Source organism: Aegilops tauschii, chromosome 2 (assembly GCF_002575655.3).
Source record: "Aegilops tauschii subsp. strangulata cultivar AL8/78 chromosome 2, Aet v6.0, whole genome shotgun sequence".
Lineage (NCBI taxonomy): Eukaryota > Viridiplantae > Streptophyta > Magnoliopsida > Poales > Poaceae > Aegilops > Aegilops tauschii.
This window is the reverse complement of record NC_053036.3, coordinates 364,214,524-364,239,467: the sequence shown is the minus strand read 5'-3', so window position 1 is coordinate 364,239,467 and position 24,944 is coordinate 364,214,524. Positions and strand designations below refer to the sequence as shown.

General features: G+C 39.7%; 1 protein-coding gene across 1 annotated transcript; it reads right to left on the bottom strand.

Moving 5' to 3' along the window:
* Window positions 1-1,778: 1,778 nt before the first annotated feature.
* Window positions 1,779-9,767, bottom strand: LOC109764747 (uncharacterized protein At2g33490). The gene is made up of 11 exons (XM_020323529.3): window positions 9,483-9,767; window positions 8,105-8,177; window positions 7,901-7,978; window positions 7,472-7,533; window positions 7,290-7,358; window positions 7,063-7,091; window positions 6,775-6,982; window positions 6,463-6,678; window positions 4,008-4,061; window positions 2,403-3,363; window positions 1,779-2,000 (listed from the first exon to the last, which is right to left on the bottom strand). The coding sequence occupies exons 1-11, from the start codon at window positions 9,594-9,596 to the stop codon at window positions 1,990-1,992; spliced, it is 1,875 nt and encodes a 624-aa protein (XP_020179118.1). The 5' UTR covers window positions 9,597-9,767; the 3' UTR covers window positions 1,779-1,989.
* Window positions 9,768-24,944: the final 15,177 nt, after the last annotated feature.

Sequence of the window (24,944 nt, the reverse complement as noted above, 5' to 3'; positions counted from 1 at the left end):
ATCTCCTAGAAGCAAGAGGTCTTGCGGCCAATGATAAATGGGTCCCATAGAAGATTTCTTTCTTAAGCTACATGTATGGGATTCTGAGTATGCGCATCGCTTTGGCAGCCTTCAAATGCATACGAAGCGCCCTCCATAAACGTTACGAAGGCTGCCAATACAAAGACTCTGGTAGAGTTGTTCTTAGCATGTGCCTGCATCGTCGGTGTATGTTCATGACAGACACAAATGAACTAATAGCGGTTCTAATAATACATGTGCGGACGTATGCGGTCGTTAGTTCTACTTGTTAATATGGCACCCTCCAACTTGAGGTGTGGATATTTTGAATTGATGATTGCAAGATGATTGAACTGATTACATGGCTATTTCTTGCTGATCCACTCCCTCCCTTCTTTTACAGGGTGTGTATAGCGTATCTCCTGGCTTCATAGCTCTACAACTCCAAGCTTGTTTCATCTAATCATTTTTCCTCTTTTTTGTTGCGCGGTTTCCTGATTGCCTTTTTTTCTCTCTTAGGTCACCATAAAGATTTTTTTTATCTCGTTAGTAGCACGAATCCATGTGTATTGCTCTGTTCTGATTGTAGGATGTTTGCTATCATACCACACAAAGCAACTGATAAAAAAACAGACTGTTGGCACCAGAAGATGCTCAAAGGCGTTGCAGTGGCTCCCCCGGCTGCATTGTCTCCTCCCGGGACGGAAGGGCAAAGATAAATGTTGATGCTATTCCCTCCGTTCCAAAATAGATGACCCAACTTTGTACTAATTTTGTATTAAAGTTAGTATAAAGTTGAGTCATCTATTTTGAAACGGAGGGAGTAGCTCTGTAGCAAAGATGAGGTGGTGCATGCGTGCAAGGGACAAAAGACTGCCTTCTGAACGTGCTGACATGCATTGCATCCTGGAGCCCAACTGCTCCAATATCGCCCGTGAGATTAGGTCGCGGGCATGCTTTGATCTTGGATGCACCTCCCCTGATTTTTCAAGCATATTCCTACCAATTAATGCGAGTCCTTTGATTCGCAAAAAAAAAAAAACTCAAAGCTACACCTAACCTTTGACTCACAACGCCCAATTATTAGATTTTGGATCACAATCATGGAAACGACGCGTCCCATTTCTAGCCTAGCTTCACCATGTGATACTTTTTACTTACAAGCCCACCACAAATTCAGCTCAGGACGAATGGACCATCAGTACTATGTAAGGAGAGCATAAAATCATTACCATGTACTCCCTCCGTTCCCTTATACAAGGCCACTAACAGTAACCGAGGCAAAATTTAATGATGTTTTCTCGTACTAGCAACTTATTTAATACTTGCGTGCATGTAATCATAATGACACTATGCTACTTCCTTCTCATTCCTTCCTTGCATGCATGCGGGCGCATTAATGATCCCAGTTAATAAGAAGAAAAGTTGGCTTGCAAAATAGTCATTAGATTTTACCTAGGTACCTGTAATTTGAGTTTGTGGCCTTGTATAAGGGAATGGAGGGAGTATATATAATTAGCACAAATACAGGCTTGGTATAATTATGTCAGCACAGATTTGTTTTTCGAACTTGGTACAAATTTGTATTTAGTAGACCACATAATTGCGAAGTGAAGTTCTTACAAAACAGTATATATATCCACTGATTAAAGAAACAATAATCTAACCATTCGAGTTATATATCATCCCGCTCTCTGAAAAAACTGAATCTCTTTGTAAACAAGGACAATGGTGGACAGATACACCTAAACCAATAAATACTTTAGATATGCAAGCCATGGAGTAAAAAATAATAATCCAATAAGTAGGCCAAATAAATAAGCCAAGGATAGAAGTCTTTCATAAGTGAATGAAGGTAAAATATTGCTATCTTTATTTCACCTTTTTGTTTCACAAAATACACCAAAGACTATTGTAGAATACCAAGAATGCAAACTACTTACGTACAAAATTGCCTACAATTATAAACAGGTTTGGATGTGTGAGTGCTCACGAGGTTTCTGCAATCAAAGGATAGAATATAGTTAGACATGGCATTTTACATTGTGTGTAGTAGCATTTGTGCACTAAAATACTGAATATATCTGAATATTGGAATCTTGCAAAAAAATCATGAGTGGATTGCATTTTATTCACATGTTAAGTTGTGAACTATAGTATGATCTAAATGCTTTCTCTAAAACTACTCACAATGCCATGATCAAAACCAATGAAACCATTGAAAAGAGCAGCATATCTAAAAATGGAAAACATATCGCAGTGAGATGATCGAAAACAATAATGGAGTAAAACCAACACTTAAGGCACAGTTCAGAACAGAAATCTATGGTGAGGTTTAAACATGAAATTATTATTTAGAGATAAATATGTGTGAGACCAATTATTTAGCAGTAGAAACTTACCCTTCATCCTTCTGGTGTCTATAGTTGTTTCTGCTATTGCTTTGCGGGAAACATCTGCCAAAGATATAGGTGTTAGTGGGGGCGAGGAAACTTCGCTGCTCTCTCTGCTATGCCTAGACTCCAACAACTTATTCACAGTAATAATAGGTGTTCTTTGGCTGTTTGAAGGTATAGAATAGCTGCGAGTCATGGCAGCAGGTGGTCGTGGAAGCGGTGATGCTGTATTTGACGGTGGGGAGGCACGGGTAGGAATTTGCCGCCTTGATACCAAAGGACCAGAATATCCAACCAAACCAGGCCAGAGAGTGTCTAAAGCTGCAGGAGGCCTAGGCAGCTCATGAAGCTCACTAATTCTGGGGGATGTTGTTGGCAGTGAAGTTATCCTAGGGACTTTTGGAGCCACAGATGGAAGAGAACCTGGTCCATGTGATTTTGTTGACATAACACGAGGAGGATAATTTACTGATGCTCTGTGACCAGCAGCTGAAAACAAGGGTTTGCTTAACCCTGCTTTACTAGGAATTGGGCCAGAAAAAGATTCCCTCTTCATTTTCTTAGAATCTGAAGTGGAGTAGGAATAAACTAATGGTGATGATCTCCTCTCAGTACTTGATGGCATCTTAACAGGCCCGCTATACAAGGAGCTCGGCTTATAATCTTTCACGAGCGGAGAGGAATGCCACAAATTTGCTGCCACATGTGAACTCTCTGGTTTATCTGAATGAGGTGATCTGTTGGTGCCTGCTGAAGTGGAGATTTTATCATCAGCTGGTGTCGGGAGTTTGTAGGAATAATTTGTTCTACTTGACTGTAGTGGGCTCGAGAACATTGGAGAATTCAACTTGCGAAGCCTCACAGATGGATCAAGCACATTATCAGCAAAAATTGGTGCTGATTGAGTACCAAACTCAGGCTTCACTCGAGGAGCTGCAAAATCAGTCTCTATTTGTTTGCCATGTTCCTGTAAGTGAACAAATGACAATTAAAAGAACTTCAGGACACACTCAAAATGCTGCACCGTCAGACTTAAATAACAAGAGAGCAGGAGTATAAAAATAGTAAAAAAAAAAGGACTGGAACAAGCGAAGGAAGCAAGGACCATACACAAATCCCAATCTGATTATCACACTGTTATTTAAACCTTATATAGCAAGGAAGTTCAGATTAGTGTGCTGCATTGAGTGATATTATATGGAATGACATTTTGTACAACTATAATTAATAGTTCCCAGTATAGGCACACACCACTGACAAAAAAAATGACGTCAATCTGTAGGCTAAAAAGATGATGACAGTTTGCTTCAAGCAGGTGATCTGTATAGAAAATTGTGAAGAGTCTATATCAGAAATATTTATCACCAGCAAAAACTGAACGTCACTTCAACCAAAATATCAATGCCCCAAAACTCTCATCCAAAAAAAAGGAAAAAGAACTGATACGGCAGTAACTTGATATGGAAACAGGTCCACTTCAGGTTAACCTAGACAACCATGTGGCAGCACATACCATGGCTACACGTTTCCTTAAGAGAATGCTTGTAACCAGCATGTAACTCGTTGACCATGGAATGGCAAGGGTAGCATGACTAGAAGTTCAAGGATTACCTGCTCATGTTCCTTCAGAGGTTTCGTGGGACTCGCCATATTAGACTGATCCAACTACAGACAAAACAAATGATGTTTAGAACTTAAAGGATAATAAAAAAAGGAGATAGGACAGGCATTTTAACATTCTTTAGTTAAAACATGGGAATGGAAAGTCTGGGTGAGCACTGTGATGCATCTGCCCAGGAATGGAATTGAGCTGTGCTGCCGTATAGACTCGGGGATCACCAAGCCCAGGTATGTGGGATGGCACATAAAAGGAGCACAAGAACGTTAGCTAGAAAGGACAGACCAGATCGGAAGTATCGTGTTCCTCTCATTTGGCACCTCTGCTCCGTATCTCTGATTCTGCTCTCCCGCAAATTCACCTCAGTTATCCCCAATTTACTACCAAATATCAATGCGATTTGTAAACAGCTATGGTGGACCATAACAGCAAAGTTTTTCAAAGCAAAATAGATAAGTCGTTGATATTTAGCGCGAAGGTAGTGTTTAATTTGCTGAAAGTTGCCAGGAGAAAAGAAAAATCAACCAAAACACGAGTCTAGGGGCTGTAGTAACACAAAACTACAACCCTGGTATTTTTAACTGATACTCTAGACTCAAGGGGCAAGCAGTAAAAAAAACATAATCATCTCAATTAGTCGGTTAAAGCGAACTCTAATAAACTAATAGACAGGGCGGCATGGCATTGACTATGGCAGTTGTTCGGCACATTTTCGGCTTCAGCCTGTAGGTGAGCTCGTCTCAATGAGCTCTTCTGAAAAAGTTTCATACTTTTGAGAAATGATCTGAAAAAGATAGTAATTCATTTAGTTTCCTGAGCATTCTAGACAAATTTCAACATATTTTTGCTCAGCTATTTGAAAGTGCCGACCTATTTTGTAAATTTGGAAAAAAATCAAAAATCTGAAGAAAAAATCACCACAAAAATACCAAAAAACTGAAGAAAAAAACTAGTAGTTCAATCTACGTCCTCTGAGTGTTCTGGCAAATTTTGAGCACATTTGACCAACCATTTGGAAGTTTGGACATATTTTGTAACTTCCGGCAAACATAGAACCAGCTCAGCTTCGGTTCGGCTCGAGCCGAGCTCAACTAATGGCTCAAGCCGAAAGTGAGTCGAGCCAGTGCCTTAGTCTGTCACATGTGGGTGCCGCCTGCCAGTTTTCTCTTCAGCTAACTAATCAACAGTTCAACATGATTATGAGTTCTTTTTAGTTATTACTTACCCCCAGAGTCTGGAGTATCAGTTCAAAACCCCTAGAGTTATGGTTCTGCGTTATTAGCCCCTAGAGTTGTGCCTTCCAGCTAAGAATACAAATGAGTACCAACTTATTTGGGCTTCAGTCCTATCCTCGCCTAAAATGTTTAACGTGGTGTTATTATATTTGGAACCTCAACTAATATATGTTTCTACTGTTTAAACTCTCATGTGGAAACCCCAGCACTATCATACTTTGAGCATACATAGAGGCCACCATCACTACTGCTCTAGAGCGATACATGTCTAACCATACAGTTACCAGCCTATTCTTAGATCCAGTTTTTCAGAAGTTCTGGGATGGTAGTTCTTCGGCTCATTTGGCCATGGTAACCAAAAATGGTCTAGAAAACAGGAATTAGGGAAAAGCCAAGAACTGGCTTTCTGATTAAAATTAGCATCAACAGGAAGCACTCTGAAAACCAATTACCTTCACAACAGTTACCGGTTAAAATTTAACAAAATGAAATGAATATCAGCAGCATAGTTTCTCCTGATGTTAGTTCGTTACCATTAGATGCAATCCTCATGAACCTTTTTTTTCTTAAATGATCAAGTGGCAGGCCCATCTAATTCTTCCCAAGTATTCTTTTGTTATGTGGAAAAGATTACAGAAGAACACAGGCTATAGCAGTAAAAATTCACATTGCTGCGGCATGCAATTCACATGTTGCGACACAAGTTCAGCAGGCTAGGGAGCTGAGCAGAGGCAGGAGTTGGTGTTTGAGTCGGCTCAGAGCTGGAGCCCATAGATTACAAAAGACATAGTTGTAATCAGCAAGCAGAAGTCCTAGTTGGTTTCTTAGTCTAAACAGGCATGCCACTTTAAAACATGGGCACTGTATGAAGAGAGACGACTGTAATCTTTTGTTCTGAAGCAATACTCCTCATCCCTCTTCTCCCCTCTCACCCCATTATCCAATTGTATGCTGCTCTCCAGCATCACAGCATCAAAACCTCATGTTAGGAAGCTGGCCAAGGGGAGTGCCACGACTACTAACTGACACCGAAAGAAACAGACTATGCGGTCACAAAAAAACTTGAGTATTGACCAGCACAGATAAATCTTCGCAAAGTGCTCATATTAGGAGATACTGGATACTGATATAGTACAAAGTGAGAATAGATGAAGTTTTTAGTAGATGAGTCAAATAACGATTGAATGGACGAGTTGGGAAAAGGTTAGCTTACATCCATTGAACTTCTGGAAGCAGGAAAGTTTATCCCGTAGTCAAAACTCAACTCACTGCCCTCACTATGATTGTCCTGGTAAGAGCTGTAATCATCATTATCAGTGTCATCATCTAGTCCACTGAAGTGATAATCAATGTGCTGCTTCTCAGCAACTGCTTTTACATGAGGTTCTAGAGCCTCTAGATACTTCAACCCTTTCCTGAAAAAACTCAACTGAAAGTTCAAACAATTATGAGATGATTATAGTGTATACCACCGTATGAACCATATTAAATTATTAATAGCTGCTGTGAAGAAGAGTTAAAGTACCTGAGCAGCATGATGGCGAGCAGCCTGTGTTAAAATACTCAAGAATTGACCTTGCTTCAATGATTTCATGCGAAATATGAATAATGTTGCATCTTCTTGGTACTCGAGATAGGACGCTTGCAATTGTTCTGGGGAGAATGTTTCAGTTTTGGGATGCCTTGATCGTCCTTTATCTTTATAGGCTGACCGCATGGTTTCATATTCCTCTCTGAAGCAAAAAAAAAACACATTTTTTAGAACTTGGAGAGAGAAAAGGTAAATGTGATAAATTCAAGGTAAAGTTTGTACCTTTTCTGATCACAGTGGTCCTTCATTTCCTGCATCAGTAAGAATGAAAGGGACAGCGTGTCATGGTTTCATAAATTGAAGTATAAAAGGAATTCAATTAGTTAGTTAGTATTCAGAAATGATGTAATTACAGCACGAACACTAAATTGGAATGACATTACGAAATGTGAAGGTAGCAACTAATTGTATTAATTAAGTTGAGACAACCACAGCCAAAAAGATCAAACCTCTACAACTTGCAGCTCCTTGAGAAGAGACTCTGAAGGGTTTGTGATTGTATTTATGATATTTGTGCGCTGAAAAAAAATAACAATTACAGGTCAGAGTATTACAGTACATGGAAGATGACAGTATGGCAACTTCTAAGACTGTTTCAGTTCAATGTTACTAAGGTAGAAAGAAAATTTACATAGTTATCCACAAACTTTTGTAGTTCGAATTGAGCCTTTCCTAGCATCATCAGCACCCTGCCTGCAGGTAAAAGACCACATGAATAACGCAAGAGGACCAAATACTTCTATGACTAAGGAAGTAGACCTCCAAAACAAACAACACAAGAATTTTGCTCTCGATTCACTGAAATCCGACTATCACCTTGTTCCATAAGAAAACGAATGGACAGATCTAGAATAATCAAATGCATAGAAAAGTAGCATCAGGGGTATTTGTTTTTCATGAAGGATCTGGTAATTTTGACGAAGAAAAAAAACAGTAACATGAAACATAACAGAGTTAGCTTTATTAATCAAGAAATGTCCTTTGCTGCAAAAACTGCAAAGAATAAATCCAGGAATGCAAGTTTCCACATAATATGTGCTTATAAATTCAGACAACTCACCACTGTCATCATCATCGCAATCCAATGCAGTTTTCTCAAGTAAGCAAGTTCCCATTTCTTCCATAGCTTCTGCAAACTCTGTGTACATTTGATCACAATGAATTATGAAAGTACTATTACACGAGCACACACTCTCTATTAGAACTTACTTGGGCACCGTTGTCCCATTACAAATTACTATATCAAAGAAATGTTATAGCATACCATATACACTATTTGTTGTTGCAGCTGCAGCCGAAAGCAAGCTATCATAACAAGTTCTCATTTCCTCCATCTCCTGCAAAATAAGAACCTCACATAAGTTGGGCTACAAAAACATATTTCCATCAGACTGATAATCTTTGCACCTGTCAGTGACAGGTGAACTGTGAGCACTAACAAATAGCAGGAAAAACCATTCTGACAGGAGTTTGGCAGTCTGGATCCATTAGATCACGTTGTACAAAAGCTAAGGTTTGGCCCAATTCATATAGATATTTGAAGTTTTGATCCTACAAGGGCAAAGTAGATGAGCAAATAGTATATCGTCAACAGCTTTGAGATTCACTGCTTGCTAGAAACATGCCCCATCGGCAAATGACAAATGGCAGTGGTAGCCTTCTAGCGAAACGAACCAGCATACAAAAACAAACCATCCTACATTTAACATTGGCATGCTTAAATCTTCTCCTTCATTATCGCCGCGTCCAAAAGCGTCAACTTTTTATTCTTTACCCCAAAACATCAAAAAGAAAAACTAAATGAAACAAAATACTTCTTGCGGATTAATCAGAGCACTGCACTCATCCACCGTACTGCTCTACGACTCTAGCCATGACTAAAATCCCGTAGTCCCTTTCAAGCATCTATCAACGATTCAATCACTTTCATCTAAGTTGGACTGACTACATTGCTGTTGAAATGGACGATGCTGGTATGACTCAGCAGCCATTACTCCCTAAATATAAAAGATTTTTTTATATTAATCTTGAACATATATATAATCAGCAGCAAACACTACATATTTTGATAAGTACATCACAATCATCAGCCAAGTTAAGTTTATCGCATATAAAAAATTACTCCACTAATGACTTTGAATTGCTGACCCGAGACTCGTTCCAGATAGCACCTTTCTCCAATAAAAGTTTCCTGCCGTAGACTTTGACCAGCAGAGCCAAGCCGCAAATATCAAACGCGTGTAACAGCCAGAATAACACATAAAACAATCAGCTCTCACAAATTTCACATATTATAGAAATATAAAAATATCGTTACAGCAGTCGCATAGAACTCTTGCTTCGTTCATCCTCACGCGTATAGAAGAAGAAAGGCAGACGAAGAGAAAAAAAAACGATCTCTCTGTCCCTCGCTGGAGTTTGATTCCCTTCGATCTCACATAATCGCCACGGGCAAAAACAATTCACCGCAGCCAACAAGGACCGATATACACACAAAAACAAAATAGAAACAGCCCGGCAATACCGCTAACTTCTCGATCGGCCAAGCCCCTCGCGATCCAATTTAAGGGCGTATTCCGAACCAGCAGCGCGTAATGATTCCAGGAAAAGAAATCGTGGTCAGAATAGGGAGTCGGCGAAACCTGGGCAGCGTCGACGAGGTTGTCGAGCTTGGCGGGCGGCGGCCGTTGGTCTTTCTTCTCCTTGTGGTGGTGGGGGAGGGCGAGGCCCCGGAACTTGCGCAATGGCGATTTCATCGTCGAATCCAGAAACCAGCGCCAATTCGCGCCCCGGCGATGATTCGAAGAGGGGAGAGGAGGGAGAAAGGGGAGGTTTGTTTCTTGTTTGACAGGATGGATTTCGGAAGACCAGAAATGGAGGAGGGAGAATACGATGTCTTCCTTTATGGAGATGCTACTGGTGTTTTGGGAACGGAAAATAATTGTAAACAATTTGGTCCATGTTTGACCTGACGCAACCAGTTTGACCAGAAAAAAGAGAGAGAATATCCCCTCGCTCAATAAATGGGAAGATGAGAACAAACTGTAAAACAATGGGGTATTATTTCCGCAACCTTCCCCTCCCTTCAGCCCATGCTGACCCTTGAGACGTGATGGAACCCTTGATGGACTTTCAGACTTCTCCGAAAGTTTCCGCAACCTTCTGGAAGCTTCCCGGTACAATACCGAAAAAACTGAAAAAATTTCTGGAACCCTGAAAAAAATCTTTACCTCCGGAGCTCCTCGTGACGTCCGGACTCTCATCCAGGACTCCGAATAATATTCAGTCACTAAAATGCATGTCCCAATATTACTTTAGCGTCACCGAACGTTAAACGTGCGGACCCTACGGGTTCGAGAATTATTTAGACATGACCGAGACTCCTCTCCGGTCAATAACCAATAGTGGAACCTGGATGCCCATATTGGTTTCTACATATTACACGACGATCTTTTATCGGATAAACCACGATGTCAAGGATTCAGTAAATGTTATATGCAATTCCCTTCGTCCGTCGATGTGTTAATTGCCCGAGATTCGATCGTCGGTATCTCCATACCTACTTCAATCTCATTACCGACAAGTCTCTTTACTCGTTCCGTAATACAAGATCTCGTGACTAAATTATTAGTCACATTGCTTGCAAGCCCTTTACGATGTTGTATTACTGATGACCACAAGTATATGGGATCAATTGTAGCTCTTTTTGATAAGTAAGAGTGTCAAACCCAACGAGGAGCAGAAGGAAATGACAAGTGATTTTCAGCAAGGTAATGTCTGCAATTGCTGAAATTGTAAGTAACAGAGTAGTTTGATAGCAAGATAATTTGTAACGAGCAAGTAACGATAGTAGTAACAAAAGTGCACCAAGGTAGCCCAATCCTTTTGAGGCAAAGGACAGGCCAAAACGGTCTCTTATAATAAGCAAAGCGTTCTTGAGGGTACACGGGAATTTCATCTAGTCACTTTTATCATGTTGGTTCAATTTATGTTCGCTACTTCGATAATTTGATATATGGATGGACCGGTGCTTAGGTGTTGTTCTTATTTGAACAAACCTCCTACTTATGATTAACCCTCTCGCAACCATCTGCGACTATGAGAAAAGTATTAAGAATAAATTTTAACCATAGCATTAAACTTTTGGATCCAATCAGTCCCTTACAGAATAGCGCATAAACTAGGGTTTAAGCTTCTGTCACTCTCGCAACCCATCATCTAATTACTACTCCACAATGCATTTCTCACGTGACCTCAAGAACAAAGTAACTACTCACAAATGATAATTATGCTCAATATCAAAGGGTTATTAAATAGCATATTGGATCTGAACATATAATCTTCCACCAAATAAACCATATAGTAATCAAATACAAGATGTAATCAACACTACTAGTCACCCACAAGCACCAATATATAGTTCCGGTAACAAGATTGAACACAAGAGATGAACTAGGGTTTGAGATGAGATGGTGTTGTTGAAGATGTTGATGGAGATTGCCCTCCCCAAGATGGGAGAGTTGTTGGTGATGATGATGACGATGATTTCCCCCTCCGGGAGGGAAGTTCCCTCGGCGGAATCGCTCCGCCGGAGGGCAAAAAGTGCTCCTGTCCAAATTCCGCCTCGAGATGGCGGCGCTCCGTCCCGAAAGTCCTCTCCTTATTTTTTCTAGGTCAAAATGACTTATATACCAGAATATGGGCACCGGAGGTGGGCCTGGGTGAGCACAACCCACCAGGGCGTGCCTGGGCTCCCTGCAGCACCCAGGTGGGTTGTGCCCACCTAATGGGCCCCTCTCTAGTACTTATTTGCTCCAATATTCCTCATATATTACATAAAAAATTCTCCGTAAAGTTTTAGCTTGTTTGGAGTTGTGCAGAATAGGTGGCGTGACGTAGCTTTTCTAGGTCCAGATTTCCAGCTGCCGGAATTATCCCTCTTTGTGTGTACCTTGCATATTATGAGAGAAAAGGCATTAGAATTACTCCAAAAAGCATTATTATGCATAAAAACATCATAAATAACAGTAGGAAAACATGATGCAAAATGGAGGTATCAACTCCCCCAAGCTTAGACCTCGCTTGTCCTCAAGCGAAAACCGAAATCAAAAAACATGTCCACATGCTTAGAGAGAGAGGTGTCGATAAAAACAAAATACGGACATAGAAGCATCATGTAGATTATTATAACAACAACAAGTTTAAATATAAAACTTTTATCATAGAACTTTTATCATAAACTTCTCATGAACAAGTGACAATTCATCACACTAATCGAAATATAAAGCATAAACTCTATTAGAAACCAACAAACTATGTTCTTAGTCAACTTTGCAACTACAATTCATCATCTTTTCGGGAAGGGTCACTTATCGGAGCCTTTAGGCAAGTCCACATACCTAACCATCATATAGTCTTCTATAATTGCTAACACTCACCGCATACACATGAGCAAAACGTTTCAACCGGACAAATAGAAAGATAGGGGCTTATAGTTTCGCCTCCCAAAGTATTCACCTCAAGGGTGATGTCAACAATAATAACTCATGCTACCCATATTCAACTGGACATATGTGCCTAGATCTTCCCTCACCATATGATGCTTGCCAAAGGAGAAAATAAAAAGGAATAGAGAGAAAAACTTTGACTCTTTGCATAAAAGTAAATACATAAAGGTAAAAGATAGGCCCTTCGCAGAGGGAATCAGAGGTTGCCATGTGCTTATTTGTTTGTATGCTCAATCCCTTAGTGCAAAAGAACGTCACGTTGTATTGCCCCTTGTGATGGCAACCTTTATTATGCAGTCTGTCGCTTTTATTCTTCACCATCACAAGTTCATACAACGCTCAATTTTCTCTTACACTAAATGATCTCACACTTTTAGAAGCAATTTTTATTGCCTTATTGCACCGATGACAACTTACTTGAGGGATCTTGCTCAATCCCTAGGTAGGTATAGTGGACTCTTGAAAATGAAATTTGGGTTTAAGGGTTTTTGGATGCACAAGTAGTATCTCTACTTAGTGCAGAATTTTTGGCTAGAAAAGATAAGGGGGCAAGCACCACATGTTAAAGGATCTATGACAATATAACTTCTATGTGAATATGAACAAATATAAATCATTACGTTGTCTTCCTTGTCCAACGTCAACAATTTTGGCATATAATATTTTGATGGGGGCTCACAATCACAAAAGATTTCTAGGATAGTGTATTTATATGTGAATCTTCTCTTCCCTTATTAATTCTTTCATGAGTTGCATCATCGACCAATGCTATGTTTGTCAATCTCTAATAAAAATTTCTACTTACATTTCCTTATGTGGTGTCATCACCTACCATAAGATTAGCATATGATCTTTTTCATTTATTTCCTTTCTTTTTATTGCAACATGAAGTAAAGAAAGCAAAAAACTCAAACTAAACTTTATTATATATCTCGCACACGATTACAAGGATAGATCACTAAGCAAACTCTCAGAAAGAAAGAATCGAACTAAACTTTTATTCATCTAAAGCAAAGGATCGAACTAAAATAAGTAAAGGCAAAAGATAGTGGGGATGATACGATACCGGGGCACCTCCCCCAAGCTTGGCGGAAGCCAAGGGGAGTGCCCATACCCGATACTCAATTTTCTTTTGGTGATGAAGAAGAAGGTGGTGGTGATGATGTAGAGATCTTGTCCTTGGGTTTCCATGGCAGAGATCCACCATCATAAGAGGAGGAGTGAGTCTCACGAGTCCTGCAACCGGCAGCCAAACTCATACCTTTAAACCTCGCCTCATATTCAAAGACTTGGTTTTGGAGATCGTAGATCTGGCTTTGGAGGAAGTTGATTTGCTCGTTGAGGGTGAATACAATGTCCTTCATGGACTTTCCATCCACCTTGAGATCACGGGTAAGGTTCGTGACCATGAGGTGATTGGCATTGAGTCCACGCTCCACCATCCCCTTGCAGAGGAAGACCTCGTGCTCTTCAAGTCTGGCCTCCATGGTTCCCGTCCCCTTGGGACCTTGCACATCACGGATGTGAAGCACCCCCTCATGCATCTGGATGACTTGAGGGTGTTGTACCACCTCCCGCAAATACGGGTTGATGACGTTCTTGAATAACTTGTCCTTGGAGGAGCTTGAAGCGGCCATGGCAGATGGGATCTGACAGAAAATAGCAAGGAAAAGAAAATAGAAGATTTCTCCGTGATACGGTGGTCAATAGGTGCGGGGGTATATAAAGATATTTTATCTTGGGAAACAAGCAAACAGTAGAAAAACAGAATCCAGAAGGTACCCGAGGTGGGCACAACCCACCTAGGCGCGCGTGGCAAGCCAGGCGCGCCCTAGTGTCTTGTGCCCACCAGGGTACGCTTCCTGGTTGTTTCTTATTTCCCTAATTTTTATTATATTCCAAAACTGACATAAAATATTTTTGTGGATTTTTTGGAGTCCGTTTTCTTACCGTATCACGTACCTCCTTATTTTCACGATTCTGGAGTGTTCCAGAAGGACTCTTTTATGTGTTCTTCCGGTGTCAAAGTTTGGATAATATTACTTTCAACATTAATGGACGTACCTAAGATGTAATGTTTTATTCGTTGCCCATTAACAACCTCCGGGTTAGTACCTTTGACATTATTTATTTTGATAGCTCCAGACCGATAAACCTCCTCGATAACATAGGGCCTTTCCCATTTTGAGAGGAGTTTTCCTGCAAAGAATCTAAAACGAGAGTTGTACAAAAGAACATATTCTCCAACTTTAAACTCACGCTTTTGGATTCTTTTATCATGCCATCTTTTAACTTTTTCTTTAAATAACTTCGTATTTTCATAAGCTTGGGTTCTCCATTCATCTAATGAGCTAATATCAAATAACCTCTTTTCACCGGCAAGTTTGAAATCATAGTTGAGCTCTTTGATTGCCCAATATGCTTTATGTTCTAACTTAAGGGGCAAATGACAAGCTTTTCCATAAACCATTTTATAAGGAGACATACCCATAGGATTTTTATATGCTGTTCTATAATCCTAAAGTGCATCATCTAATTTCTTAGACCAATTCTTTCGGGACCTATTGACAGTCTTTTGCAAAATTAATTTTATTTCTCTATTGCTAAGTTCAACTTGACCACTAGACTGAGGATGATAAGGTGATGCAATTCTATGGTTAACATCATACTTGGCAAGCATTTTTCAGAAAGCACCATGAATAAAGTGTGAACCACCATCAGTCATTAAATATCTAGGGACTCCAAACCTTGGGAAAATAACTTCCTTAAGCATTTTAATAAAGGTGTTGTGATCAGCACTACTGGTTGGAATGGCTTCTACCCACTTAGTAACATAATCAACAGCAACCAAAATATGTGTATACCCATTAGAGGAAGGAAAAGGTCCCATGTAATCAAATCCCCAAACATCAAATGGTTCAACATCAAGTGAATAACTCATAGGCATTTCTTGACGCTTACCGATATTACCTATTCTTTGGCATTCATCACAAGATAAGACGAACTTACAGGCATCCTTGAAGAGAGTAGGCCAATAAAATCCGGATTGCAATACCTTGTGAGCAGTTCTATCTCTAGCATGATGCCCCCTATAAGCTTCGAAGTGACATTTCCGTAGGATTTGTCCCTTTGATATCTTTAGGACATGGCATTTTCTCAATTGCATCAACCTTAGCTTTGTCCACTTCAATGCCTCTTTCAGAAATTTTATGGCCCAAAACAATACCTTCATTAACCATAAAGTGACACTTCTCTCAATTCAAGACAAGATTTGTTTGCTCGCAACTCTGCAAAACTCGATCAAGATTGCTTAAACAATCATCAAAAGACTTCCCATAAACAGAGAATTCATCCATGAAAACCTCAACAATCTTTTCACAAAAGTCAAAGAATATAGCAGTCATACATCTTTGAAAGGTAGCAGGTGCATTGCATAAACCTAAAGGCATACGTCTATAAGCATAAGTTCTAAAGGGACAAGTGAAAGTGGTCTATTCTGATCAGGTTGAGAAACAGGTATTTGTGAAAAACCAGAATATCCATCAAGGAAGCAAAAATGTGTGTGCTTAGATAATTTTTCTAGCATTTGATCGATAAAAGGAAGAGGGTAATGATCTTTTCTAGTTGCTTTGTTTAATTTTCTAAAATCAATTACCATTCTATAGCCTGTAACAATTCTTTGTGGAATGAGTTCATTATTGGCATAGCAACACTATATACATAACCATAGCAACACTAGGTTCTACATTTTCTTCCAGGAGATCCTTAACCATGGCAACACTAGGTTCTACTTTAATTTGTTCATCAGGTTTAAGTGTTCTAATATAACTTTTGTTGAGCACAGTTGAAACTAGCATGTTCCTTTATCCTAACAGGAAAAGGTGGTTTCTCAATATAAGCAATAGGAACAACTGGATCAACATTATAAAGTATAGTTTCTTCTTTAGCTAGTACCGGTTCTTTAATTTCTTCTTTAATAGGTGGGTGATATTTAAACCACTTCTCTTTAGGGAGATCAACATGAGTAGGAAATGATTCACAAAAGGAGGCTACTATCTCAGAGTCAAGTCCATATTTAGTGCTAAACTTTTGAAAAGCATCGGTATTCATAACAGATTTAACACAATCATACTTAAGCTTAATACCTGACTCTTTACCTTCGTCGAGTTCCCAATCTTCAAAGTTGCGTTTAATTCTTTCCAAAAGATCCCACCGGAATTTAATAGTCTTCTTTATAAAAGAACCAGCACAAGAAGTATCGAGCATGGGTCGATCATTATGAGAAAGCCGAGCATAAAAATTCTAGATAATAATTTCTCTTGATAGCTCATGATTGGGGCATGAATATAACATTGACTTAAGCCTCCCTCGGGCTAGAGCGATGCTTTATCCTTCACGAGGCCAAAAATTATATATGTAATTCCGATCACGATGAGCTAGATGCATGGGATATTTTTTTGGTGGAACTCCAATTTCAATCGATTCCAGTTCCAAGATCCAATATCATCGCATAGCCTATACCATACCAATGCTTTTCCCTTCAAAGATAAAGGTAAAATCTTCTTCTTTACTTCATCTCCGGGTAAACCTGCAAGCTTAAACAACCCACAAATTTGTTCCACATATATCAAGTGCATAACAGGATGTTCGGTTCCTATCTCCTGCATAAGGATAAGCTAGAAGTTGTTCTATTATACCCGAAGGAATTTCATATTCAATAATTTCAGTAGGTGCAGTAGGTTGAGGGGTAGCTAATTGTGGTTCCGGTCGAGGTGAAGATACCCCGAACAAACCCCTCAAAGGATTGTTTTCCATAGTAACAAGTGATAGTAAATTTCAGCACACTATATAAATGTTTCCTTACCAAATTCCACTTACCAAAGGCGCTTCACTCCCTGACAACGGCGCCAAAAAATAGCCTTGATGACCCACAAGTATATGGGATCAATTGTAGCTCTTTTTGATAAGTAAGAGTGTCGAACCCAACGAGGAGCAGAAGGAAATGACAAGTGGTTTTCAGCAAGGTAATGTCTGCAAGTGCTGAAATTGTAAGTAACAGAGTAGTTTGATAGCAAGATAATTTGTAATGAGCAAGTAACGATAGTAGTAACAAAAGTGCACCAAGGTAGCCCAATCCTTTTGAGGCAAAGGACAGGCCAAAACGGTCTCTTATAATAAGCAAAGCGCTCTTGAGGGTACATGGGAATTTCATCTAGTCACTTTTATCAAGTTAGTTCAATTTGTGTTTACTACTTTGATAATTTGATATGTGGGTGGACCGGTGCTTAGGTGTTATTCTTACTTGAACAAACCTCCTACTTATGATTAACCCTCTCGCAACCATCCGCAACTACGAGAAAAATATTAAGAATAAATTCTAACCATAGCATTAAACTTTTGGATCCAATCGGTCCCTTACGGAATAGCGCATAAACTAGGGTTTAAGCTTCTGTCACTCTCGCAACCCATCATCTAATTACTACTCCACAATGCATTCCCTTAGGCCCAAATATGGTAAAGTGTCATGTAGTCGACGTTCACATGACACCACTAAGGGAATCACAACATACATACTATCAAAATATCGAACACATATCAAGTTCACATGATTACTTGCAACATGATTTCTCCCGTGACCTCAAGAACAAAGTAACTACTCACAAATGATAATCATGCTCAAGATCAGAGGGGGATTAAATAGAATATTGGATCTGAACATATAATCTTCCATCAAATAAACCATATAGTAATCAAGTACAAGATGTAATCAACACTACTAGTCACCCACAAGCACCAATCTATAGTTCCGGGTAACAAGATTGAACACAAGAGATGAACTAGGGTTTGAGATGAGATGGTGCTATTGAAGATGTTGATGGAGATTGCCCTCCCCAAGATGGGAGAGTTGTTGGTGATGATAATGACGATGATTTCCCTCTCTGGGAGGGAAGTTCCCCCGACAGAATCGCTCCGCCGGAGGACAAAAGTGCTCCTGCCCAAGTTCTGCCTCGAGACGGCGGCGCTCCGTCCCGGAAGTCCTCTCCTTATTTTTTTTCTCGGTCAAAATGACTTATATACCAGAAGATGGGCACCGGAGGTGGGCCTGGGTGAGCACAACCCACCAGGGTGCGCCTAGGCTCCCTGGAACGCCCAGGTGGGTTGTGCCCACCTAATGGCCCCCCTCTGGGACTTATTGGCTCCAATATTCCTCATATATTCCATAAAAATTCTCCGTAAAGTTTCAGCTTGTTTGGAGTTGTGCAGAATAGGTAGCCTGACGTACCTTTTACAGGTCTAGATTTCCAGCTGCCGGAATTCTCCATCTTTATGTGTACCTTGCATATTATGAGAGAAAAGGCATTAGAATTACTCCAAAAAGCATTATTATGCATAAAAACATCATAAATGACAGTAGATAAACATGATGCAAAATGGACGTATCAATTACCCAGAGGCCCAGAGATATCTCTCCGTCGCACGGAGTGACAAATCCCAGTCTCGATCCATGCCAACCCAACAGACACCTTCGGAGATACCTGTAGAGCATCTTTATGATCACCTAGTTACGAAGTGACGTTTGATAGCACACAAGGTATTCCTCCGGTATCCGGGGGTTGCATGATCTCATGGTCTTAGCAATAGACACTTGACATGAAGAAAGCTATAGCAATAAACTCAAGTGATATGATCGAATGCTAAGCTTACGACTGGGTCTTGTCCATCACATCATTCTCCTAATGATGTGATCCCATTATCAAATGACAAATCATGTCTTTGGTTAGGAAACCTTAACCATCTTTGATCAACGAGCTAGTCTAGTAGAGGCTCACTAGGGACATAATATTTGTTTATGTATTCACACATGCATTTAACTTTCTGGTCAATATAATTCTAGCATGAATAATAAACCTTTATCATGAACAAGGAAATATGATAATAAACAATTTATTATTGTCTCTAGGGCATATTTCCAACACAAGCTCGATGAGGACCGAACCTTATCGCCGCCCACATTGAAGTTTGGGTGGGCCCCGAGGTACTTGAACCCGTGCACCTTGTCCCTCTGCTTCGTCTTCTCGCATGTCTTGCTGACCCAACCGCTTGTCCAGGAGGGCTCAAATTCGAGGGCCCCATATTCATCAGAGGAGCTTCACTGCTCGCGCATCTCTGGCGAGCTCGCAGTCGTCGCTGTCGTCCTCCCTCATGACCACTTCGTGCACCAGAGGACCCACCGCACCAAGACGAGCCCAGCCGTGCCCTCCTTTTGCTCAGCGACCCCTAAAACACCATCTTGACGAGGTTCGAGCCATGCGCCGCTGTCTGCGTCGTCTCCGGTGACCTAGTCGGTGAACACCCCCTCTATTCTAATCCTAGCCGTCCATCTCAGATCCAACGACCATGTTTTAACTTAAACCAGAATCGGTATCAGCTAACCAAAGAGCGCCACATCACAACCTTATCCAAAACATTATTCGAAACTTTTTTGTTAAGTTGAATTAATGGCATTTTTGTAGGAAACCCCCTGAAACTAAACCCATCATAACAATTATGTGCAAGTCCCAATTAGTTCATTCTTTGGCAAAATGATCCTTATGAAATCTACTTTCACCCTGTCCAGAAAAATTTCATGCTTGAATAATTTAAAGTTCAAATTCAAATAGAATGAATTCAAACTTAAAATGGCCATAACTTCAATTTTTAAATCCAAATTAGTTGATTCTTTTTTGCAAATTGAAGCTAGTGAAATGTATCTTCATCTTAGAACACTTTAGTTTAAATTTTAATATTTTAAAAAAATATTTTAAACAAAATACAATATAGTCGGAATTCAAATACAAATTAAACCTAAATAGGTTGAACTTTGAAATAAAAAAATGTTTAATAAAACAATTATGATACAATTGAGTTCAGAAACTGTAATGTGATTATGTGAACATAATAATTATTTTGGATTATTATTTGACTTTAGGAAATTCAAATAACATTTGAGTTCATCTCAAACATAGTTTGAATACGACTTTGAAACCCTAGGTTTAATTTGAATGAAACTAATGGAATATGATTTAATTAAATGAATTAAATCTAGTAATTGTATTAGATTTAATAATTAACTATAGGGAAAGATGAACTCAAATTAAATTCAAATAGAAGTCGAAAACTATTTGCACATAATAAATCATTTTGGATTAATATTTAACTTTAGTTCAAATCAAAGAAATAAACTTACTAATAATGTGAATTTATTTTTGACTTTAGTTTAAACTACAACGAAATAAAGAAAACATAGCAGACATATTGGATTTATATTTACTTTAGTTTGAACTTGAATTTAAATAAATAGACATTAGCAATATTATTGGACTTGTTTTTGACTTTAGGGAAAGCATTAATTGTATTGAATTGAATTGAACTGACTAACTCAATTATGAAATCATTCACAATTCAAACTAACTTAGTGGAACCAAATCAAATTGTGAACTCAATTCACTTTGAATTCAAATAAGATGAACCCTAATCCAAATCCAATTTGAATAGGAAGCTAGACCAAGTTATTATTTTCAGACCTTAGTCTATTCAAGCTCATGAAAGGTCAACAAGTTTGAACTGTCATTCAAACTTGAACATGAACTTGGCTAACCAAGATTCATAGACCATGACTTTGTTGTTAACATTCTTTTCCAGAATCTAACAACCACAACTTGACATCACATACTTCTTATGTGATGAACCCTTAATTTAAACTTGCATGTGAACCCTTATGTCACATGTATTCCAATTAACAACCACTATGTTGTTTCCCAAGCTCTTACGGGTTAACCTTGACACATGATCTCACAACACAATGATACTGACACCATGCACAACACTTGTTGTTTGTTGATTGAATTGTATGGTTGTTTATGATTGCTCTTTATTTACGTTAGATTGTATGGAGAGCGAAGAGTAACGTGATCAAGATTGTGAGACTGAAGAATCGTCAATACAGGCAAGTGGAGCCTTTGATCATAACCTATCTTTTCTGCATTGTAGTTGTTTTAAACTAGGAATCCCCTATAGGATTTTACTTTATGCTTGAAAGAACCCAAGGGAATGATATTGGCCCATTTATGCCCTGACCTTGTGACCAATGAGTAGTTGCTTAGCTGCTATATCATGGATTGGGAAACACCTATATTATTCCACCATATAACCTCATGGTTGACTACTTAACTACTACTTAATTAATGAATCATCTGGGCAGTGCTTCGGTATTGCTTTGGTGGACGCGTGTTTTGTAGGCGACCGCCAGGCTTAAAGGGATTGTACGAGTTCAAAGTCGAGTAGCTTCCATGTGTAACCGTGAGACAATATGGGCTCGATTTGGACTAGTGAGTTACGGGAACCCTCTTGGGCATGACCAGTAGATGTAGTAGAGGGCTACAGTCTCCCAAAGTTTTTGTCTTGATCTACGTGGCTACTTCACAAGTGAAGTTTAGTGTCTTAAGGGTGATTATAAAAACTAATCATGAGTAGCCGTGTCCCCAGTTATGGACAACTTTTGAGCAACTCATCCGAGAATTGTCAGTTGGATCTCATCACCTATTCTTAATTAAAATGAATGGGTTGAACCAAAGGGGAGTGTGGTCCAATCCAGGTTCCTCGCATGATACCAACATCATCATCTGGGAAGGTTGGGCCACTATGTGGCACGGGAACCCACGTTCTCAAATGCTATGATTGGATGGCCGCGTGATATGATCTGTCCTATTACTAGAGTAGACCACTAATATAAAAGATAGGGAAATTATTTTCGTGCAAAGAAAAATCAACCGCACCACCGTTCATGTTTACTTTCCCAACAAGCCAATCCTTGTGAGACTTGCCAATAGATTCTATGTATTGACCGTTGTGGCTGAAACGTATCATGTTGTAGGTTTACTGTATCGAGTGGAAGGTACGAAGTAGGGTTACGACACTATACTCAACTTTTGCCCATGAGTGTATGGATGCCACAAGGCTAGAATGATATCTCTGCTGCATAATTATATTCTAAGCTAGCCTATGAGCTAAGCGGGTGTGTACTGTAAAGCATTGGATCTGTGATGTAATACTTGATGCATGATGTATTCTCGGTATTTCATCATCGACTGTGCGTGTCAGCTATTGACCAGGGACTGGCACAATAAGCGTAGAGATTCGGGCCCCATTCAGGGACTGGGTCGTGACATGCGCTCCTCGGGGATATTCTGTGGCCACTTTCTCCGGTTAAAAACACCTACATTTCTATCTTTTGAATTGCCCCCTTTTTACTACTATGCCACAATTCACAATCTATCATTTTACCATGTTGGTTATTTCCAAGCGGTGCGTATGCACAACATATTGAACATACCCCACGTTTTAGTGTTCCGTCAGCTCCCCTTCTTCCTCCTAGTCCTCCTCTGAACATCCATCCCTCTATTTCTTATCCTTCCCCCTGGTTCTGTTGTTCACATTCATTTGCTTACCACTATTGTGTTCTCTTGTTGCAGGTTGGATAAAAAATTGGAACCCTCTAGGCCGATATGAGGTATGATCATGATGCAAATTTGTGCACCAATAAGATAGTAGATACGATAGCTTTAGCATCTGAAACGTCTCCAACGTATCTATAATTTTTTATTGTTCCATTCTATTATATTATCTGTTTTGGATGTTTCATATGCATTAATATGCTATTTTATATTTTTTTAGGACTAACTTATTAACCCAGAGCCCAGTGCCAGTTTCTGTTTTTTTCCTTGTTTTTGAGTTTCGCGGAAAAGGAATATCAAACGGAGTCCAAACGGAATAAAACTTTACGATGATTTTTCTTGGACCAGAAGACACACGTAGGACTTGAGAACCAAGTCAGAAGAGTCCCGAGGCGGCGACAAGGGTGCAGGGCGTGCCCTAGGAGGGGGGGCGCCCCCTGCCTTGTGGGTCCCTCGGAGCTTCTATAACCCTATTCTTCGGCCTATAAATTCCCAAATATTCCCAAACCCTCGGAAGCATCCACGAAAAAACTTTTCCGCCGCCGCAATCTTCTGTTCCCGTGAGATCCCATCTTGGGGCCTTTCCGGCGATCTGCCGGAGGGGGATTCGATCACAGAGGGCATCTACATCAACCCTATTGCCCATCCGATGAAGCGTGAGTAGTTTACCTCAGACCTACGTGTCCATAGCTAGTAGCTCGATGGCTTCTTCTTTCTGTGTGTTCTTCAATACCATGTTCTCCTCGATGTTCTTGGAGTTCTGTCCGATGTAATCTTCTTTTGCGGTGTGTTTGTCGAGATCCGATGAATTGTGGATTTATGATCAGATTATCTATGAATATTATTTGAATCTTCTCTGAATTCTTATATGCATGATTTGATATCTTTGTATTTCTCTTTGAATTATCGGTTTGGTTTGGCCAACTAGATTGGTATTTCTTGCAATGGGAGAGGTGCTTAGTTTTGGGTTCAATCTTGCGTGATTTCACCCAGTGACAAAGTAGGGGTAGCGAGACACGTATTGTATTGCTGTCATCAAGGATAAAAAGATGGGGTTTTCATCATATTGCTTGAGTTTATCCCTCTACATCATGTCATCTTACTTAAGGCGTTACTCCGTTCTTTATGAACTTAATACTCTAGATGCATGCTGGATAATGGTCGATGTGTGGAGTAATAGTAGTAGATGCTGGCAGGAGTCCGTCTACTTGACACGGACGTGATGCCTATATGCATAATCATTGCCTTGGATATCGTCATAACTTTGTGTTTTTCTATCAATTGCTCGACAGTAATTTGTTCACCCGCCGTATTATTTGCTTTCAAGAGAGAAGCCTCTAGTGAAACCTATGGCCCCCGGGTCTATTTTCCAACATATATTTTCAGATCTATAAACCAAAAAACCCAAAATATCTTGCTGCAATTTATTTACTTTTATTTAGTTTTACGTTTTAGTAATCTTTTATACCTATCTCTATCAGATCTCACCATTGCAATTGACCGTGAATGGATTGACAACCCCTTTATCGCGTTGGGTGCAAGTGTTTAATTGTTTGTGCAGGTGCATAGATTGGGGACTTGCTTGTACCTCCTACTGGATTGATCCCTTGGTTCTCTAACTGGGGGAAATACTTATCTCTACTTTGCTGCATCACCCTTTCCTTTTCAAGGAAAAAATCAACGTAAGCTCAAGAAGTAGCAGCATCTTACAAGACCAAAGTAGTGGAGCACTAGGAAGGCATATCTACCATATATTCAAAAGATCATGCAAATGGTGAAGGTGCCAAGACATGTGCTGAGACTGCTGCAGATCCAGAAGAACCAATTGAAATCCCTCCAGAAATGGTACCAAAGAGACAATGAACAGGGATGCCATTTATGTACATGATTGGAGAAATGAGGACTACTTTTAAGGATGCTTTGAAGACAACTGATCCACTTCCATTGCCAAAGGTTACTACTCCTTCTGAAATATTTGCTGCACTCGAGTTGATACCAGAGTTGACAGAAGCAAGACATGTTGCGCTCTTTCGCAAAGTTGTTTTTTAATGAGCGCTTGTTTGAAGCTCTAAAGGAGCTGCCCATACAATTCCTGTTTTGATGC